The sequence below is a fragment of the Elgaria multicarinata genome, chromosome 3, assembly GCF_023053635.1.
Source record: "Elgaria multicarinata webbii isolate HBS135686 ecotype San Diego chromosome 3, rElgMul1.1.pri, whole genome shotgun sequence".
In the NCBI taxonomy this organism is placed as follows: Eukaryota; Metazoa; Chordata; class Lepidosauria; order Squamata; family Anguidae; genus Elgaria; species Elgaria multicarinata.
The window spans coordinates 14,930,080-14,952,252 of NC_086173.1; the positions used below are offsets into that span (position 1 = coordinate 14,930,080).

The 22,173-nt window shown below is 46.0% G+C and overlaps 1 protein-coding gene across 1 annotated transcript in view; it reads left to right on the forward strand.

Moving 5' to 3' along the window:
• The first annotated feature begins 12,461 nt into the window (after positions 1-12,461).
• PLPPR2 (phospholipid phosphatase related 2) overlaps positions 12,462-22,173 on the forward strand; it is a 37,695-nt gene continuing 27,983 nt past the window's right edge. Inside the window, exons 1-2 of the mRNA XM_063123067.1 lie at positions 12,462-12,546; positions 16,826-16,931. Of these exons, the coding sequence (XP_062979137.1) occupies positions 16,866-16,931 (66 nt within the window). The 5' untranslated portion in view covers positions 12,462-12,546; positions 16,826-16,865. The remainder of the gene's footprint in view (positions 12,547-16,825; positions 16,932-22,173) is intronic.

Below are 22,173 nucleotides of genomic sequence, written 5' to 3' on the forward strand. Positions count from 1 at the left end.
TGATATGATATTCATAAAACGTGTTTGTGGGACATCATAAAAGTGGAGGATTTTAAGAGCCTGAAAGAGAGAGTGCTTCCAGATGTGGCTTTTATTGTGCAATGATATCGTTCCTTGTTAAGGGAATTTTAGGGGGGGGGGGTATTTTATGAGCGTCATCAGAGGGGTGGATTTTCAGGTTTCCCTACCATCACTCTGGCCTCCTGCTGCTGTCCCACAATAGCGACGGTCTCTTTACACAGGGAAAGAAAGAGGAAACAGTAATGACCACGTGGGCCATTCAGGGGCCGTTTTTTTTTTTAAAAAAAATATTAATTTATTTTATAATTCACAAACCGCGTCCATACTTATTCTGTAACGTTTCCCGTTCCCTCCCTATGCTTGGTCAATTACACCAAATCCCAGCACTTAACATGCAAAGTGGAATGATCTCATTAGTTGTGAAGAGTCCAGCAAAATATTTCAAGGAGATTGTTGGTTGTCTGCTTTCTATGAGTCCCATAGATTTCTATAGGCTTCTGCCATAGTTCTTTTTTCATATAGTCTATCTATTTTTGCCAGTCTGTCCTGAAGGTATCTCTTTTCTTTATCCCTGTATGATGTGTTCTTAACTTCTGTGTCAACTTTTCGTTTATTGCTATGTCCCCGGGGGACTATTTTGCACTCTAGGCAAGGTGAGCTACTTTCACACACACCCCAAATGCCAACTTTTATTTTTAAGAACATATGTTTCCTGGAAAAAATAAGAAGCACAGAACTTGAAACTACTAAATTTATTTTGAAGCGCAAGAAATACGTCATGCCAATTATAGCAAACAAATTGGAAAGGAACGTCTATGGGTCTAAAATGCATTATTTAATAGGAATATCACCTCCAAATCATCCCCCCCAACTCACACACACGCACACACACACACACACTCAGCATCACTCACTCCAAACAAACACACGCATGAACACATGCATTCTCTCAAAGACACCATGCACCCCATTCACCCATACATTCTCTCTCTCTCTCTGTTTTCTGGGTGCGTTCCGGAAGTCCGAACGTGGAGCCGCCCCACCCCAGCGCCCCTGGCTTCGCTTCGGCTGGGCGGGCACGGGGCACCATCTCTCCCGCCCAGGCCCAGCTGAATCTTCGGGCCGGGCCAGCTCACAGCCAACACGCATGAGTGCTGCGCTGTGCCCGGTGCTCCTCTCAGCTTAGCGCTCTAGGTGGCCGCCTGAGTGGCCTCTATGGCAGCACCGGCCCTGTATGTCCCAGATTTTCTTTTTCCACAGCGATATTGTCAGCATCCGAGCTGTCTTCCAGTTTCCTGCTATTACTTGCCTCGCGGCTGTTAGCATAAACCCTATTAATATTTTTTTCTTTTAGCTCTCTATTTCATTTAACATACATATTCAATAAGGCTAGTTCTGGTGTTTCACAAACCTCTTGTTCAGTAATTATTATTATTATTTCCTGAAAAACCTTGTCCCAGAACTTTTTGACCTTCCTACATTCCCACCACATATGGATTTGTGTCCCATTAGTTTGACATCCCCTCTAGCACAAAGGTGATATGTTATTATTTTACTGGTGTCCAATACCATTTCTGTACTAATTTTAGTGTACCTTCTCTTATTTTTGTAGATATTGTTTGAAAGGGGAATCTGTCAAAAAATTTCTCCCATTCTCCTTCCTCTATTTCTTCTTTAGTGTCTCTTTCCCATAAATGTTTAACTGTTGCATTCCCCCTTATCTCCTGCTTCATTAATATTGCATAGATTCGTGTTATTGTACCCTTATTTAGGGGGCATTTTTATTAGGGGTGTGCACGGACCCCCCACTCCGCTTCACTTTCAGATCCACCATTTTTGGATCGGGCCGCTCCGCCCCGCCCCCACTCCGCCTATGCCCACTCCGCTCCGCTCGGAGCTCCGGATCCGGATCGGAGCTCCGTTCCCCCCCATAGGGGGGGTTACCGGGCCCTGCCGCCATCACCGCCCATGCGGTGACGGCGGCAGAGCCCGGTAAGGGACCAAGGGAGAGGGGGACCTTACCTGCTTCCGTCCGCGGTCCGTCGCCGTCTTCAATTGAGCCCGCGGTTCCACCAGGAAGTCTGGGCAAGCGGCCCAGACTTCCTGGTGGAACCGCGGGCTCAATTGAAGACGCTGACGGACCGCAGACGGAGGCAGGTAAGGGAGAGGAGGGCGGGGGGGGTTACCGGGCCCTGCCGCTGTCGCCGCATGGGCGACAGCGACAGCGGCAGGGCCCGATAAACCCCACTTACCTTTCCGGTGGAGCTCCGGATCGAGGCGAAGGATCCGCCTTCACCTCGATCCTCTCCGCCACGCTCCGCCGGCCCCCCAATCCTCTTCGCCTCCGCCTTAAGGGCAGGCGAAGCCCCCCGCTCCACTCCTGCTTCTCCGGTCCGATTAGAAGCAGAGCACATCCCTAATTTTTATTGTGTCACTTTCCTGCACACAGCAGAAAATGGCAGCAAATTCCATTTTAGGGTTTTTTTTTGGTTTTTTTTTTAAAAAGACGGATTAAAAGGGGTCTATTTTGCAATGGAAAAACGAGCAGAAGGAGCGGGAGGTGCATGGGAGGCAGACAACATCATCTAAAGGACGTGCAAGCATCCATAAGTGGGCAGTTGCGAGCCGGCGATCAAATGCTCATCTGATGATGCTCTATGTCTTCTACTCAGAGCCGTCCTGCATTTTCTTCCCACTTCTTCCACCATTTTTCTTACAGCAGAAAAGCATTTAAGCACCCAGGGACTTGAGCAGGTGCAGCATGGAATGAGACGCTCTAAATTAAAAATGGGGCAGTGTGGTAGAGCACGACCGGATTTGGAGAAGCAGTTAATTGTTTAGCACTTCACAAGAACTGATAGTTGAATTAATGCAGTGGTGATTAAGAAATTGAGCACACCTAGAGATTCTGTAGTAGTATCAAATAAGCAATTATAAATACTAGTTACATTGGAAAGAAATTGGTTGTAGAAGGTGAAGAGATTCTAAAACGACGGAGGGAGCTGAAATTCTTTTCAGACGATTCTTTACAGCAACACTAAAGCAATCTGGTGCCCTCCAGATGTTTTGGACAAAAACTCCCATCAGCCCCAGCCAACATGACCAATGGTCAAGGATTATGGGTGTTGTAGTACAAAAAAGGTTATGGAAGGATGGTATTGGGTATATGTGAGATATTCCATTCAAATTATTGGTGACGTAGAAAGGAAGCTGGATAATTGTATTTTCATTTTCTTGATTTATTAAACAGGATACAGTGGTTCAGATGTAAGTTAGTGAGTGTAAAAAAATAAATGTAGAAATATTGACTTAGACTGGGTTTTGGGGTGGGTGGGTGGGTGGATTCCACTGTAGTTCAGGGTTAAATCCAAAATGGCAGAATTTAAAAGGGATATTGATCCTGCTTCGCTCACTAAAAATGTTATTGGGGAATGGTCTAATAGATAACTGCTGGAAGTTCAGCGATATGACCATCTTAAAAAATAGAAATTATACCTTCTACTCCTTCATAATTCCTATCATTCCAGGATAATCCATTCTCTTTTTTTCTTTTTGCTCTTACTTGACAATTACTGGAATATTAATGCTGATGTACAACTATGTATTTCCACTTTAGGAAAAAAAAATATATAGTTAAGTATATTTTCAGGGATACTATGAATAAGTCTTATTTTAATGCAGGGATGGGGAAACTCTAATGGAGTGGGCCTAATGGAGCCTGCGTGGTCTTCATACTGGCCCATGGTGCTCTGGAAGGCCACACACCTGGCCAATGGCCATGAGACATAGCCCCATTGAGGCGTGATGGAAATTAGGGGCCCTCCGCTCCTCAGCTGAGCAGTGGGATCAACTAAAGAGTTGAAAGGTCCTGATCTTTATCCCTATTGTGGTGTGCTGGGTGGGGAGGTTAAACTCATGCACAAATTGAGGAAGGGTACTGGGAAAGGTGTCTGTCAGTCTGTCTGTATGCATGGAGTGTGTTTGATAGAGACATGCTCACTTTGGGCTCTGGCCATGACCATTGCTGTTATTTGCCTCCCTGGGACTTCCCAGGAGGCAATCTGGCCCTTGACTAAGAAATGTTCCCCACCTCTGCTCTAATGAGACATAATTTCATAATTTATTTTTTAAAATGGTACAAGAAGTACCTCAAATTTGTAACTGGGTGGCTTTAAATGTGTGGACTATGCTCCAGTTTTGATGGTTATTATCTTTTCCCTTTGCTTTGTCTATTCTGGAAATTGTAGCCAATGATGGATAACTTTATACCAACTGGTGAGCAAGTTGTTTCTGAGATTAGATGAAGAACATCAGAGGTGCAATCGTATGCATGTTCTGACAGAAAGAAGGCCTGCAACTCCTAGCAGTACCCGGCCAGCCATGCTGGGAGCTGAAGGCCTGTTTCTGTCAAAACATGCATAAGCACTCTTCAAATACTTAAAAGGTTGTCACACAGAGGAGGGCCAGGATCTCTTCTCGATCCTCCCAGAGCACAGGCTCAAGTTAAAGGAAGCCAGATTCCAGCTGGACACCAGGAAAAACTTCCTGTTAGAGCAGTACGACAATGGAATCAGTTCCCTAGGGAGGTTGTGGGCTCTCCCACACTAGAGGCCTTCAAGAGGCAGCTGGACAACCATCTGTCAGGGATGCTTTAGGGTGGATTCCTGCACTGAGCAGGGGGTTGGACTCGATGGCCTTGTAGGCCCCTTCCAACTCTGCTATTCTATGATTCTATGATCAGGAAAAACTTCCTGACTGTTAGAGCAGTACAACAATGGAATCAGTTACCTAGGGAGGTTGTGGGCTCTCCCACACTAGAGGCATTCAAGAGGCAGCTGGACAACCATCTGTCAGGGATGCTTTAGGGTGGATTCCTGCATTGAGCAGAGGGTTGGACTCGATGGCCTTGTAGGCCCCTTCCAACTCTGCTATTCTATGATTCTATGATCAGGAAAAACTTCCTGACTGTTAGAGCAGTACGACAATGGAATCAGTTACCTAGGCAGGTTGTGGGCTCTCCCACACTAGAGGCCTTCAAGAGGCAGCTGGACAACCATCTGTCAGGGATGCTTTAGGCTGGATTCCTGCATTGAGCAGGGGGTTGGACTCGATGGTCTTGTAGGCCCCTTCCAACTCTGCTATTCTATGATTCTATGATCGCACAAGAAGTGTTTAGACCAGCCTTCCCCAACCTGGTGTCTTGTACTGCAACTCCCATCATTCCCAGCCAGCATGACCACTGGCAGCACAACACATCTGGAGAGTGCCAAGTTAGGAAAGGCTGAGATAGATAAATTGGAATGTGTTTTGAGGAGGGCAGCAATGATGGCTGGAGGTTTGAAAAACAACCCTGTGAGGACAGATTGAAGGAACTGGGTGTGTTGAGCCTGGAGAAGGGGAGACTGAGGGTGAAGGGCCATGACAGCACTCTCCTCTCACTTCACAGTCCCTGTCAGTGTTCTCTTCAATGGGGTATTTGGTTTCCCCTTGGACTTAGTGCTGGCATCAGCTTATCCTGTCCTCAGCTACAGTCAATTAGCTATGCTTTGCTTCTGATGCTTGGAGCTGTTCACTGGAGCGGACTCTGCAATACCCCTAATATTCTTCCAGCCTTTTGAGTACCCCATAATATCCTAATGAAACCCAATTGACTGATTTCCCCCATCATAGGATAATCCACACTCCTAACCCTTGATGAGCTCTGGGTCGGAATCTACCTCCCACTCACCCAAATATCCTTGGAATATGGCTCTTAACCTTTAAGTCATTATTTCTGCTTCAAAGAGGGATTTTCTGCTCTACTTAAAGCCTGGTTTGATTCTTCTTCTCTTTGGTCATTTTTTTCACACTTCCATCCTCCCCTCCCCATGATTATGTTTCTGAACGTAGCAGTCATAAAGTCTATTCTGATTCTGAATATCTCTTTTGACACCACACCCTAACCTACCCTATGAAGAATTCACCCAGTTATTTGTAACATAAGCCGGGTGGATTCAAAACAGGCTGGAAATTACAGAAAGATCTTGGCAAACGTTCATGTCTTGATTAGATGAAGTTTAGAGGTTTTCCACTTGATCTATTTATTATAGCATGATTAATGTGCATTTTTTCCTCTAAACATGTTACTAATAACCTGTCCATCTCTCCTCAAGACTGTTTCTGCTGTGGAAATAGTGCATTTAGTACCATCTCCCATATTCTGTAATTATTACTGTGATTGCTGCACAACAGTTTTTCTCACCCTTTTGCCCTTCAGATACTTTGGATTTCATAAGAACGTATGAACATAAGAAGAACCCTGATGCTGGATCAGACCAAGGGTCCACCTAGTCCAGCACTCTGTTCACATAGGGGCCCAACTGCCTGCCTGTTGGAAACCCATAAGTGGGTTTCCATGAATGCAACAGCTCCCTTGTTCCCCAGCAACATAGGCATACTAATTCTGATTCTGGAGCTACCATATCACCCTCAGGTCTAGTAGCCATTGATAGCCTCCATGAACCTGTCTTAACCCCCTTTTAAAACCATCCGAAACCATCCCATCACTACATCTTGTGGTCATCAATTCCATATGTGCTGTATGAAGAAGGACTTCATTTTATCTGTCCTGAATCACCCACAAATTAGCCTCATGGGACGACCCCAGGTTCTGGTATTATGAGAAGTGTGTGTGTGTGTGTGTGTGTGTGTGTGTGTGTGTGTGTGTGTGAAGTCTTTCTATCCAGTTTCTCTATGCTGTGCATAGTTTTGTGCACTTCTATCATGTCTCCACTTACTTGCCATTTCTCTAAGCTAAATAGTCCCTAATGTTTCAGTTGCCCTTTTCTGCACATTTTCTAACTCTGCAAAGTTTCTTTTTAGGTGTGGTGACCAGAACTGTACACAGTATTCCAAGTGTGGCTGCACCATGGATTTGTATAACGGCCGTATGATCTTGGCAGGTTTTTTTTAATTTGTTTCCTAATTATCCCTAATGTAGAAGTTGCCTTTTTCACAGGAGCTCCAAATTGGGTTAATATTTCCATCAAGTTTGTCCACCACAACTCCGAGATCTCTTTCTTGATGAATCACCATTCAGATCCTGTCAGTTTATACTTGAAGTTCGGATTTTTTGCCCCAACCTGCATCAGTTCACACTTGTTTACAATGAACAGCACTTGCATTTTGATGCCCATTTTCCCAATTTGGAAAGATCCTTTTTGAGCTCTTCAACAATTCCATTTTTGTTTTAACCATCCTAAAAAAAATGGTGTCATTGGCAAACTTGACCACTTCACTGCTCACTCTTAATTCCAGTTCATTTATGAACAAGTTGGAAAGCATTGATCCAAAAATGTTTCTCCATGAGACCCGACTCTTTACATCTTTGGGAGAATTTGCTACTTCTTCCCACTCTCTGCTTTCAGTTCTTTAACCAGTTAGTGATCCATAAGCGGGCCTCTCCTTTTATTCCATGACAGCTATATTTGCTCAGGAACCTTTGGTGAGGGACTTTGAAAGTCTAGATAGACAATATCTACCAGATCACCCCTGTACACATGTTTATTGATGTTCTCAAAGGATTCTGAATGATTAGTGAAACAGGACTTACTTTTGTGTAAGCCATGTTGATTTATTATTATTATTATTATTATTGGCAGGACTTGTCCTTCTACATGCTTACCATGTTTGGTGAGGCAATAGAGGTGGCTGAGGTTAATGCATGGTTGTGGCTCCTCTTGTTGATGTTTGGCACACACAAAAAGAAGTCTTTTTCTCCCTCAGTGGGTCTTAACCCTGTTGCTGAGTAAGGCTGTGTGTCCTCTCTGCAAACGCCCTCTCAAGAGAGCTAGGTGAGTGCTGTGTTTTCTGACCTGTCTTCCCTTCCCTTTGTGTGTTTTGCTAAAACAGAGACCCCGGGTTTTGTGAGCAGTGAGTGGCATAAGGGGAATCCAGCCTCTGACTGGAGGGCTGCTCAGAGACTCACATGGCTGCCTGTAGCACAGGAGCTCATGAACTGGGGCTACTGGGGGTGTTGTGATGCAGGGAGGTGTCCCGGGGGAGTGTCTGTCATCATGAGGGGTCTGGAAACAAAGCCCTATGAAGAGAGACTGAAAGAACTGGGCATGTTTAGCCTGGAGAAGAGAAGATGGAGGAGAGACATGATAGCACTCTTCAAATACTGAAAAGGTTGTCACACAGAGGAGGGCCAGGATGTCTTCTCGATCCTCCCAGAGTGCAGGACACAGAATAATGGGCTCAAGTTAAAGGAAGCCAGATTCCAGCTGGACATCAGGAAAAAATTCCTGACTGTTAGAGCAGTACGACAGTGGAATCAGTTACCTAGGGAGGTTGTGGCCTCTCCCACACTAGAGGCCTTCAAGAGGCAGCTGGACAACCATTTGTCAGGGATGCTTTAGGGTGGATTCCTGCATTGAGCAGGGGGTTGGACTCGATGGCCTTGTAGGCCCCTTCCAACTCTGCTATTCTATGATTCTATGAGCAGTGATGTAGTGGTAAATGCTGAAGTGCAGGTGCACATGATGACAGTCCCCAGAGCCATGCCCCAAAGAGATTCCCAAAATCCAAGCAGCAAACCAGTTCCAGTGGTTTTCATCTCCATCAGAAGGAGGTTTTTATTAAACTAATGGGCCTGAGTTGCCTATTCAAGGCCAAGCTACCCCCAAACAACATGCAAGGAACAATATATCGTTGCTAGGAAAATTCATTTTCCTTCTGCTATGAAGACGGTAGTGAAGGTCAGGGGCAACATTTATTTATTTATAGAATCATGGAATAGTAGAGTTGGGAAGGGGACTATAAGGCCATCAAGTCCAACCCCCTTGCTCATTTTTAAACTGCCCATCAGCCGAGGCTTTCTGTGCAGTGCAGTTAAAACCATAAAATACAAGTATAGATAAATTGAAAACATTAAAAGTTTAAAAAGGCAATATAAAACCAGCAACATTAAAATCCAGGGAAAGCCTGTGTGAAAAGATATGTTTTCAGGAGGCATTTAAAAGATGTTACCTTTTGTGCCTCCCAAACTGCTCGAGGGAGGTTCCTCCAGAGCAGTGGTTCTCAACCTGGGGCGCTCCAGATGTGTTGGACTGCATCTCCCAGAATGCCCCAGCCAGCAGAGCTGGCTGGGGCATTCTGGGAGTTGTAGTCCAACACATCTGGAGCGCCCCAGGTTGAGAACCACTGCTCCAGAGGGTGGGCGCTGCCACAGAGAAGGCCCACCACCAAGGTTCTTCATGGCGGCATTCTCTTCATTTTGGAATGGCCAGCAGGACCTTCTCTGAAGATTGTAACTGTCATCCAGGTGTATATAAGGGAAGGCAGTCTGCTAGGTGTGCTGGTCCCAAGCTGTTTAGGGCTTTGTAGGATAACAACATCACCTTGTATGTGGCTTGGTAGCTAACAGGCAGCCAGAGCAGTTCTTTTAACACAGGTTTTATATGAGCAGAGCTAGGTGTCCCTGTGAGCACCCTCGCTGCTGTGTCCTGCACTAGCTGCAGCTTCTTAACTACACACATGGGTAGCCACACATAGTGCACGTTACCATAGTCTAATCATAAGGTTATCAGTGCATGAATAGTCTGGCTCTTCTGGGAACGTCTGGTTCTTCTGGGGGCTCTCTGTGCTAAAAGCCAGGGAACTTACACAGCTGATTCTCTCTGGTGGGAGTTTGCTGATTTCAAGGGCACTTACTCCCCATGAAGCGTGCGTAGACCCCAGGAGTGGAGTTACTCCCAAGTAAGCTCGGCTTCTTCAGGGCTGGGAGGGAGAGGAAGGTGGAGGAGTGTGCCGGGGGCCAGCGGGGACATGGCTCCCGGCCGCCGCCACTGCCACGATCGGAAAGGCAGCCCCCCTGGGAAGGAACCAGGAAAGCATCCGCTGCTCCCTTCCTTGCTCCTTCCCAGGGAATCAGACTTCACTGGGGGGGGGGGGCAAGCCCAGGTGCTTTCAGCCTGCCCAGTTACCTGGCTGGTGGCAGCAGCGGCCTTTAGGCTCCTACCTGGGCTGAGACCCTGCGCGGCTGACATCTCCCCCTCTCCCAGGCGAGCGAAGCGACCCCCTCCCATAGCGGAGACCCGAAGTGGGAGGGGGAAGCAGCCCCCCACCCCGCTGCACCCTGTCTGGCTCTTCCATTAAAATACTTAAGTTTTAATGCCATGCCAAAGGAAAAACTGGAGAAAGGGGAGAGAGCTGTCTCGGGGGTGGGGGTGGGGCGCAGCAGGGTGGAGGCTTGTGTGATGGAGCTAACAACAACAACAACAACAACAACAACAGCTTTCATACACTATGGGATAATTCAAGGGGAAACCACCACAAATGGGTAAGTGTGATGAAGCTTACCGTCCTGCAGAGATGCATTCACTACTCCCCTGATCCATCCGGTCAGCCCCCCCAAAGCTAACTCGAAGAAGCCATGATGGGCAAGGGTCAAGAGAATATATGGTGGGTTGAACAGATGCAAGCGTCTTGTCCACATCCCCAGGCTCCAAAAACTGAAATTGATCCCACAAAGCAGGATAAGGCGATGCACCGGACACCTCAAAAGACACCTCAAAATCAATAGTGGCGTTCGAGTCAGCATGAAGGTGAGCGATTTTATCCTCCAGGAGTCTTGCAAACTCCTCACAGCATGGGCATTGGGGTGGGGAGCAGATTGCAACAATGTCCCTGCTAGAAAACACACACCCTGGCACTGCGTCCCTGTGAACCGTGGCTCCATTACACCACTGGGAATTGGCTCCCTCTGTTCGCATGTGGGTGCCGTCTCCACCACAGCCCCTGATTCCAATGGCATTGGGAGGCAGGGCTGCTGGAGGACTTTCCCTCAGCCATTTGTGTTCCCCTCCTCTCTTGGGCTGAGCACATAAAAGATTTGACAGCCATTGAGCCAGCATAGTGGCAGTCTAAAATTGCTCAGACCATCCTAAATATACTACAAGCCTTTGTGTTCTTTTAACAAATAATACATATTGTGCTATATTACCGAATACCCTTTTTTGCTCTACAATAATAATGCCCTACGATATTGTCAACCATTTTTATATCAATATTTGAAATTAATAGGGCTGTGCACGGACCCACCCACCCCGAACCACTTCGTGGCCCGATCTAGAACTTTCGGATCGGGCCGATCCGCTTTGGGTCGATCCAACCCTCTGGGGGCGGATCAAGATTCCCCCCTTCTCTACTTACTTGCTTCCATGGTGGACGACAGAGGCAGGTAATTGGGGAAGGGGGGGCAAAATGAGGGCCGAATAAGCCCCCCGCCCCCTTACCTGGCTCTGCTGCCATCGCTGCATGCATTGCTGCTCCAGGTGAACCCCTCTCCCCCCTTACCTGCGTTCGGAGCTCCAGATGGAGGCGAACCGCTTCACCTCAATCCACAGCTCCCCCAACCTGATTCGGATCTGCCTTTGGCAGAGGCGGCTCAGGTCGCTCCGCTCCGGATTCGCGATCCGAATCGGAGTGAAGCACAGCCCTAGAAATTAATTAGAGGAGGAGGATATAAAATCCAGCCTCAGTAAGTTCTTGCATAGCTTCTCATGCATTACAGTCCGTCTAGGATAAAAGTTGTTCTCTGGAGAAACAGCCCTAGAGGCAGAAAACGCAACCCAAATCATGCCTACACATTCGCTTGCCAGGTCTTAGATTTTAACCTGAAGGACTAGAATCATGAGGCTATTTTGTGCCAGGTTTAGCTCCTGTAACTTGTTCCACCTGGAGGCTTGAATTGTTGCTAACAGAAAAGCCAAGCAACAAACACACACCTCCTTGCAAACCCAACACCCCAATCTGAATAATCTTCTGAACTTAACCCTTATGGTTAGATTCTGTTTCCTATTTTCATTATCTATTGATTAAATCTCCATGTTTTCTATTAAATTTGAAATACACGCTAGCTTGAAATGTGTAAATTCTGCACTCACTCAATACGTGCTCTGCAGCTTGCTTGGTTATTAGCCTTCCTGTCTGTAAAACAGAAGTACAAGAGTAGGACTTGGCTGCTAGCGGGGTAGGTAGGAGGCCATGTATATGTATAGCTACTGGGAGCTGCTATTTAAATACAGAGCAACAAGGCCGACACACTTGTGAGCAGAGGTGGATCTTTGCTTTCTGGATTTCAGCTGAGCCTTCTCCATTGTGTATCTCTCACCCTTCTGACCCAGAGGGGGACACAGGCAGCATCTCAATTAATGTTCCCTCTTGAAGAATTCTCTTTCCTCTCTCAGTCTCCCCTCCCTTTGTCTGTGTGTGTGTGTGTGTGTGTGTCGCTCCCTCTCTCTTTCCTCTCTCCCTTTCCCTGGAAGAGCTCCAGCTGCTAACGCAAAGCAACGTTTAATCCAGCAGTCCAGCTTCTAATTGGGATATTGGCACGATCAGCATGGATTCCCCTTACCGTCCTGCGGACCGTTAAAATTGCTTAAACAGAAGAGGAGGAGGAGGAGGAAGAGGAGGAGAAGAGAGCTGATGTGGGCCGAGGAAGCCATGGCTGCTGCCTAAAACACACACACACACGTACAGAAGGTGAGAGTTGCAGCGGCTGGGCTGTGGGGGCGAAGATGTTACCCAGGGATGGGTGGGCTGGTATCCTGACATCTCAAATGGGTTCTCTGTTTCAGCTCATCAGTTGCCTCTTTCTGTTACTCATACAGGCATTGTTAGAGCTTTGACAATTGCTGTGCTGTGTGTGAGTGTGTTATGTGCATGTCTGTTTTAAAGGGCTTTGTTGCTAAGTTACGCTCTTAGGGTAGTGGGCATATGTCTATGTGTGTGTATATAAACATGCACACATTGCTCACATTTGCTGCTGGTTTGCTCTTTGCAGCAAAATGGTCACTGGTTCCATTGGTCAGAGAAGGCAGAGTGGACCCCTTGCCTTAGGCTTGGCACATTGGGCTGTTGAATGGCTCTGGTTAAGGGGGCGGATGGCAGGCAGCGCCAAGGAACATCTTGCAGCTGGATTTGCACGGCACTGGCTGCAGGGCTAGGAAACTTGAGCAGGTGGCTTCAAACTGGCATCTGCTGGGAGCGACAGAGCTTTGGGGTATGCGTGTGTGTGAGTGAGTGGGGTGTGTGTGGTCAGCTCCAGTTTGTGCTGGACGAGGTGGTGATGTTCATATTAAGTGGTTGGAGGGTGGAGGACGGGAAGAAAGGCCAGGCCACACATCCTCTACAATCTTGAGAGAGAGAGAGCTGGAGAAAGAAAGTCGAACCCTGTGCATGTTGATGGTGACTGACAGTTGGGGTTAGCTGGATATGTAATAGAACTCTTGAGGGGTGGGTGTGTTGTGTTGTGTTGTGTTGTGTGTGCACTATGACACAACTCCCCCTATTTGGAACAGGGATTAGAACAGGGATATTTCTCGGTTGCTTACCACCCCATCCAAATCTTGCACCATTAAAACAAAACAAACCCAAATCTGGCTCTCTGCTCAGAATAAATTGTACAAATCAATTAATGTGTAGTTACACCATAGAAAGTTGAGTTTGCCTCCTGTATTCTGAACAGGGCATTTGGATTTTCGATTTCTTTAGCCAGGGAGGAACGTCGAAGGGAGAATAAAAGAGGAGCAGCAGAGGAGCAGGACTGGGTCCCACAGAGGCAGGGAGGGAAGGAGACACACATCGCCTGGCGGGAAAATGAGTCCTAAAGTGCAGAAGCCAGCACAAACTCTGATTTTATATGAAAACACAGTGACTAAAATCAGAATTGCAAGTTAATATTTGTACATTGTATATGTACATAAACAGGCCTCTAGAAATTCATTTAGAAATGAATTCTACTCCTGGCTTGCCCTTAGCTCTTTGAATATGAGTTCAAGGAATGTATGGTTTGTAATTAATTTTCTGGCCTGATTTGGTCAGTTGTTCTATGACATCTCAGCAAGACAAGAAACTTGCATCAAAATACATTGTTTTAAAACAAATCAAGCTGTGAAGTAAATGTGCAGCGTGATTTTCTGCATGTTTACTGAGTTGTAAAGACCACTGGTTTTGATGGACTCACTCCCAGATAAGTTTGCAAAGGACAGCAGCTGTAATAAAGTTGTCTGGAAATTGGGAAATGACATTGATGGGTGTGTGTGTGTTGGGGGGGGGTGAATATCCCCACACCAGTCTATCTACAATTGGCTTGGTCAATCACTACATAGTGTGTGGGTCTCCCCACCTCATACACACCCACCCCACACACAATATACTGGGGGACAGTATTTCTTTCATAAACCTTAGGCAGCCTTTTGCAGATACTATTTATACATTTTCATATGTAGTGTAGCAGCTGTGAGGGAACTAGAAAGAAGCTCATTTTACAATTTTATGAGGTAAAATTGTTTTGCAGCTTTCTGTACAGATGTACATGATGTTGACAAATGGGAACAGAAAAGAGGCAGACTGGTGTACGGAGGGGGGGATCTCTTCTGAGCCTTTTCGAATGCCATGCCAAATCGTTGAGCAAACCTCTTGCATTAATCTAATGAACGCATTCATTTCATTCAACTATTAGTACACCCTCTCACCAGGTGGAATAAAATGCTGGACACCTTCAGAGAAGGCCTAAGAATCCCTTCTCGTGGGATAATTTGGCCCCTTCCTTGACATCACAAAATCAGAGGTTGGCCAGCTGTATCATGCAAACAGCAACACTTTTCTGTGTTTTCATTTTATATGTCAAGGCTTACAGTGCAACCCTATACCTATTTTCTTGGAATTAAATCCCATTGTGTTTAATAGTGTTTCCACGAAGGACGATGTCCACAGGTAAGTTAAAAATATATTATTATTATTATTATTATTATTATTATTATTATTATTATTATTATATTTATTTGTAACCTGCCTTTTGCCCAATGCTGGGCCTCAAGGTGGCCTTACAAAGTTTAAAACATACATTGGTGGTGGTGGGGAAACAAAACCATAAACGTTAAAATACACAACAAAATTATAAGACATTAACATAGATGGAGGGCCAGATTATTCTCCAAAGGCCTGCTGGAACAAAAAAGTTTTAGCCTGCTTCTGAAAGCCCATCAAGGAGGGAAATGTAGAATATAATTTTGGGAGTGTGAGTAATGAAAGCAGAGAGATGGGTTTTTAAAGAAGGTGGGTAGTCCTCATTCCGCTATTTTAGCTATAATGCTGTGTTCTTGTTGTCATCCTTTTGATTATAAACTACCCTGCGATCATTTTTGTTGATGGAAATTTACGATACTATTATTTTATTTTATATTTGTTTTATATAGCTCTGGTTCAACAAAAGGCTGTTCACAACCTCCACTACAGAGTATGTGGAAACATCTGTTTAATGGGGCAGGAAGAAAAGTAAAAAAAAAAAAAGTAGCAAAGGAAGTGCAAACTCTAATCTCCTCCAAGGCAGGAGGCACGTGCCTTGGAACCACATTCAGTAGCTCCACAATTTGGGACATATTCAGAAGATGGTCTCCTCCTCCTCGTCCTCCTCCTTCTTTAAACCCACCCACCCCACCACCATTCTGACCCTCTCAGATTTCCCAAACCTGATGCCCGCCAGCTGCAACATTCTCAGCCAGCATAGGAGTTGCAGACCGACTGATCTGGAGGGCACCAGTTTGGAGGAAGCTGCATGGGGAATGCCTAGATGCTACTGGGTGTGATGGCAGCAGTAGAATTCCTTCTGTTACCATGCCGAACATAACACATGATAACTTCTCTCTAGACCGCGGGGTAATTTCCATTGTGGGAATCAGAGCAGCAAACTCTAAGCCTGCCGATAGGATCACACAGAAAAGCACACCAGAGGAGTGCAAGTGGCACAGTAGCAGTACCTGAAGAAGGATTAATTACTTTGCATGCACCTTTACAGATCATAGAATCATAGAATAGCAGAGTTGGAAGAGGCCTACAAGGCCATCGAGTCCAATCCCCTGCTCAATGCAGGAATCCACCCTAAAGCATCCCTGACAGATGGTGGTCCAGCTGCCTCTTGAAGGCCTCTAGAGTGGGAGAGCCCACAACCTCCCTAGGGAACTGGTTCCATTGTCGTACTGCTCTAATAGACGGGAAATTTTTCCTGATGTCCAGCTGGAATCTGGCTTCCTTTAACTTGAGCCCGTTATTCCGTGTCCTGCACTCTGGGAGGATCGAGAAGAGATCCTGGCCTTCCTCTGTGTGACAACCTTTCAAGTATTTGAAGAGTGCTATCATGTCTCCCCTCAAACTTCTCTTCTCCAGGCTAAACATGCCCAGTTCTTTCAGTCTCTCTTCATAGGGCTTTGTTTCCAGACCCCTGATCATCCTGGTTGCCCTCCTCTGAACACGCTCCCATTAGGGATCTGCCACAGCTCCCATTAGTTACTGGAGACACCTGTCTTCAAGAGTGATCTCCTGGCTTTACCTTTCTTCAAAGTTTCCTAAGCAATATTTTGGCACTTAGGGTCAGCTTTCCAAGGGCTCACCTTGTTAAATCAAAAACTGAAGAGAAAAGTGCCCTGGTTCCTCTGCAGACTAACTAAAATAAGTGTTTCAAAACTTAGGCTGCTAGATCAGGTCAGAATGTTGTGCAGCTGCTTTACAAATTAAGGTAGCCTTTGCTAAACACAAGCAACTTGGTAGCCTCCTCCTAGTTCTGAAAGTGTGAGATGCCCAGATGAGAAGGTTTGGAGTAGAACATTAAAATTGTGGCTTAATAGTATGAAGTTGTGGCTTTTGAAGTCTTGATGTTGTGATGATGCATCTGAAAAGGAGGGGGAAGGATTCTTGCGTGGAAACTGTCCTGCTTGCCTGGGATGCACTTGGTAAACTTGCTTTGATATCTCCTTTTTCATAGGGAAGCTTTTTCCTTTTGGAGGGATCCAGGTCCTGTTGCCATGGCTGGTGGGAAACAGGAGCTTAAGAGAAGCATCTCCATCATCCCCTGCTTTGTGTTTGTGGAGGTAAGAGCCAACTCAACAGGTGTGATCAGTCCTGACTTCAGGGATCTATAGTAAATGAAACGTTGTTTTTACTGTCATTGAACTTTTTGTTTTTGAACGATTTAAAACATAGCAGTTTTTAAAACATTTACTTACATTTTATCTTTCCATGGGAATGCATTCCTTTTGGCCACACTAAGAAAATAAATCCGTTTGTTCTATTTCCCCGTCTGCCAATTTCTCCTCCCACTTCCTCTTCTCTCCGAGACAATCCTCCACCTACAAACAATCCACCAAGTAGCCTCCCAAAAGTGAAACTGGAAGTGGCTGCAAAAAAGAGGCTTGAAAGAAAAAAACGGCTCCAACTTTGGGCACGGAAATTACATAAACATCCCCCCCAGGAATGCGATTGGCTAATTAAGATACAGGAAACCCATTTAATACGATGAAATCGGCCCCATCATACCAAATAGAATGACTTATTTCAGTTAAGTTCAAAATAAAAACCGGAGAAAAGACAACAATAAAACGTCACAAACTGAACATCATGTGGCGTAATACTACAAAACAGACACTTAAAAACGGTAAGAAACATTCTAACTTGACTAGTGTAGATGAGAAAGGAATAGTCAGTACTGGTTAGTTGCAGTCTGGAATGCATCTCTGAGTGCACTTGCCAAGGGCAACCTCAGAATTGTAAATGGTAAATGGCAGCAATGTGCTTGACTCCCCACCTCACAAGTTCTTTGAAGCAATTCAACATGTTTTTATCCAGGGCCAGCTCAAATCATTTTATTATTTATTTATTTGTTTATTTATTTAGAAGATTTATATACCGTTCCCCATTGAAAAATTTCGGAGCGGTGTACAAGATAAAATGAAAATAAAAACAGAATATAACAGTTAAAACAAAATTTAAAAGAAGCAAAAACAGAGATTCAAGGCTGCATATTAAGGAAAGGCTTCTTGGAATAAAGATGTTTTCAGGAGGCGCCGAAAGGAGTACAAGGTTGGCGCCTGCCTGACCTCCAGAGGCAGGGAGTTCCACAGGAGGGGCGCCACCACGCTGAAGGCTCTTCCCCTGGTGGATTCCAATCGGAGGATGGATCTATGTGGAACCACCAGGAGCAGGCCCTCGGATGACCTCAGTGACCGGGCAGGTTGGTAGGGGAGAAGGCGCTCTCTCAGGTATCCTGGTCCCAAGTTGTTTAGGGCTTTGTACACAAGTACAAGAACCTTAAACCTGGCCCGGTAGCCAGTGCAGCCAGTGCAGTTCCCTCAGCAGAGGAGTTATATGCTGGAAAGGGGCAGCTCCAGACAACAGCCGAGCTGCAGTATTCATTTTGCCACTGAAGCTGCCGTCCAGCAGCATTCAAAGCCTGGATGGTGTATTCTGGGGCAGGATCTACACTACTGCTTTAAAACAGTTTATAACAGTAATGACAACTGTTGAGGCCCAGGACACACTCCCTATACAGTCTTCAAAACGTTTTCAAAGTGTTATATCCTGCTTCGTGTAGATCTGGCCTGGGTCCCTTCGCACCCCAGCAAATGCTCCTGGCTTTAAAGGATTGCTTGGGATGCTTCTCCAGTTGGGCCAGCCCTGTTGTTTCACTGGAGGGGTGGTGGACGGAATGAGGCCGCCCCCTTGCTCATTGTGCACAGGCTCTTGCTCAAATGCCAAGAATGTTTTTACTCTATGGAGGTAAGAGCAGCTTTGGCAAGAGTGGATTTAGATGTGGGAAACAGTGCAGGAGGAGGGAATCTACACGTCGTACTGAAGGCGCCTGCGTGCGCCTCCAGTCCGCCCTCAAAACGATGGTGTAGAAGGAGAAAAAAGGGAGGAAGAGGCGGAGGAGGAGGCAGCTGGGGAACCGGCCGCGTCCTTGCCGCTGTCGCCACCGCCGCCGCCCACCTCCCCGCCGGCCTCCTGCTGCCAGGGAAAGAGCCACACTGGTCGGAGAGCTCGGCGGAAGAAGGCGCCCCCGCCTTCTTCCGCCGAGCTCTCCGACCCGGGTGGCTCTTTCCCCGGCAGCAGGAGGTGGGCGTGGGCGGCGGCGGCGGCTGGTTGAACAGTGTGTGTGTGTGTGAGAGAGAGAGGGGGGGGGAGCGGCAGCAGCAGCGACCGGGAGAATCCCGAGCTGATCAACAGCAGCTGGGAATCTCCCTGTTGAGAACTGAGGAGAATAGAAAAGGCATCTTTTCCCGCCTCTCAAAGGCAGGGTCTATACGTGGAGCTTCGGGGCGCTGGCCTGCGTCTGGAGTGCGCCTTCGAATCGACGTGTAGATTCCCTCGAGGAAAGGATTACCCTTTCCTGGAGTACCACTTCCTGAATTACAACCTTCCACATAGAAGGGTCAGATGCAAAAGAGGACCGGTCTCTTTCACATGTAATAGTTGTGCAGAAGAGGGAACGCCAACAGGTGCAGCTTGCATCAGGTCACACTGTGGGCTGCATCAGGGCTACATCTTGACGATGGTGCTTTTGTGCCTCGAGCCCCCAAACCCCCGCATTTGCACTCCTTCACATTATCCACATGCAAAGGAATGAGTGTGCCAGGGGTGGGTGGGTTGGCATGCGAGGAGGAGCGCCTCCTTGCATCCTAGTTTTAGTTGTTTGTTTTCCTTTACTTTGGAGAAGGCGCCATGCCCATGCACTGGGGCACCCGCGCCTCCTAGCATCCCCATTTTTAAAAATCTTTTGGGGGCTTATCCCCATGCCGGAGAAGACTGGAGGAGAACCAGTGGCTAATTTATTTATTTATTTATTTATTGCATTTTTATACCGCCCAATAGTCGAAGCTCCCTGGGTGGTTCACAAAAACTAAAACCATTCAAAGTATAAAACAAACAGTATGAAAACATGATATAAAATACATGTTAAAAAGTGATTTAAAACATACCACACATGATTAAAACATCTTTAAAACATCCTTAAAACATTCTAAAATTTCACTGGATAGGCCTGCCGGAATAGATCAGTCTTTATTGCTTTTTTAAACTCTAAAAGATTGTCAAGTTGACGAATCTCCTCCGGCAGGCCATTCCACAATCTGGGGGCAGCAGAAGAAAAGGTCCTCTGCGTAATAGTTGTTAATCTAGTTTTTGCTAGCGGAAGTAGATTCTTCCCAGAGGACCTGGGAAGAATCTACCCAGAAGAATAGGGTGGATTCTTGCACTTAGCAGGGGGTTGGACTTGATGGCCTTGTAGGCCCCTTCCAACTCTGCTATTCTATGATTCTATGACCTGAGTGTGTGGGGCGGATTGTATGGGAGAAGGCGATCCCGCAGGTAGCCTGGACGCAAACCATGTAGGGCTTTAAAGGTAATAACCAACACTTTGTACTTCGTCTGGAAACTAATCGGCAGCCAATGAAGAGATTTTAAAACTGGTGTAACTAGGCTTGCTGCCCCGCTCCCCCGCCGTGTCTGATGCAGCTCAGGAGCAAGGAACATTGCAATAGATGGCAGATGCTGTTGTCACCTCGCTCCAAGAGGGGGGAAAAGTCATGGTAAGTATCCCCGAGAGCTTCGGTGGAATGCCTCAGGACAGCTCCTCGACGGTGGCTGAATCATATAAATGACCTGCCGCCGCTGCAGATCCATCCCAGGGCAAATCCCTCGTCAAGTTTTCTTTTCTCCTCTGGTGTATGAGGAATGAACCCATTAAGAAGCTGCATGATCCAAGAAGTGCTCAGGAAGAAAATATTTTACCCGTATGGCAACCATGGTGATTTTTGTGCTGGGAACTGGCCTTAGCTTTTCCGAAAACCCTCTTCCTACATTTGTATGCTGCCCCCCACCTCTGCAATGCCATGGTGGTGAGCTTGGACAACTAAAGAGGGGAAGCCTGTGGTCCTCTTATTATTATTTATTTATTTATTTATTTATTTATTTATATAGCACCATCAATGTACATGGTGCTGTACAGAGTAAAACAGTAAATAGCAAGACCCTGCCGCATAGGCTTACAATCTAATAAAATCATAGTAAAACAATAAGGAGGGGAAGAGAATGCAAACAGGCACAGGGTAGGGTAAGCAGGCACGGGGTAGGGTAAAACTAACAGTATAAAGTCGGCACAACATCAAGTTTTAAAAGCTTTAGGAAAAAGAAAAGTTTTTAGTTGAGCTTTAAAAGCTGCGATTGAACTTGTAGTTCTCAAATGTTCTGGAAGAGCGTTCCAGGCGTAAGGGGCAGCGGAAGAAAATGGACGAAGCCGAGCAAGGGAAGGAGAGACCCTTGGGCAGGCGAGAAACATGGCATCAGAGGAGCAAAGAGCACGAGCGGGGCAATAGTGTGAGTTGAGAGAGGAGAGATAGGAAGGAGCTAGACAGTGAAAAGCTTTGTAGGTTAACAGGAGAAGTTTATATTGCATTCTGAAGTGAATTGGAAGCCAATGAAGAGATTTCAGAAGCGGAGTAACATGGTCAGAGCGGCGAGCCAAGAAGATGATCTTTGCGGCAGAGTGGTGAACAGAAACCAACGGACTGATGTGAGAAGAAGGAAGGCCAGAGAGAAGAAGGTTGCAGTAGTCCAACCGAGAAATAACCTAAGTCCTAGGCTTCTCTTCTTCAGATGTCCACACTCAATACGTGGTAAGGGATCAGCAGGGAAGTCCTCCTTGCCTAGAACGACATGGAGCCTCTTTGCATGTAACACATTCAAAGGGATGCTTGAGGATTTAATTTGGTCTGCATTTCAAAGCAAACTGACCTGATCCACACCTCCCTGGACTAATGTGCAGATCAGAACACAGTTATCCTTCTGATTTTGTCCTTTCCTTGAGTTTGGCGGTGCAGTTCTCAGTGCCAAAACGCATGTAAACATGCATATTTCAGGACAAAAATAAGTTTACAAATGCATACTTTGAGAGAAAATATGTACAAAATATTCAATTTAAATACAATTTGTGCAGATTTGAAAGAAGTGAATGAATGAATGAATACCTTTATTGAATAAATCTTCTGGCCATTTCAAAACATCACATTATCATTAAGAACAAACAGACATTACTTAAAATGTATGACTTAAAATTTTAAAACAATACACAGTTCGTATATGATATATTATATATGACTAACAGTTAATAAGACCCCTTGTATATTACAACATTTGATAAAAACTTATTAATTAATCCATTTTTTCTAATTCTTTTTTCCTTATGCTGGCTGCTTTAAGAGCGAAGAGAGCAACCCTCTGGGTCACAAAATAGTTAGAACCACGTAAGAGAAAGGACAATTTATCCTTGGCTGTCCAGTC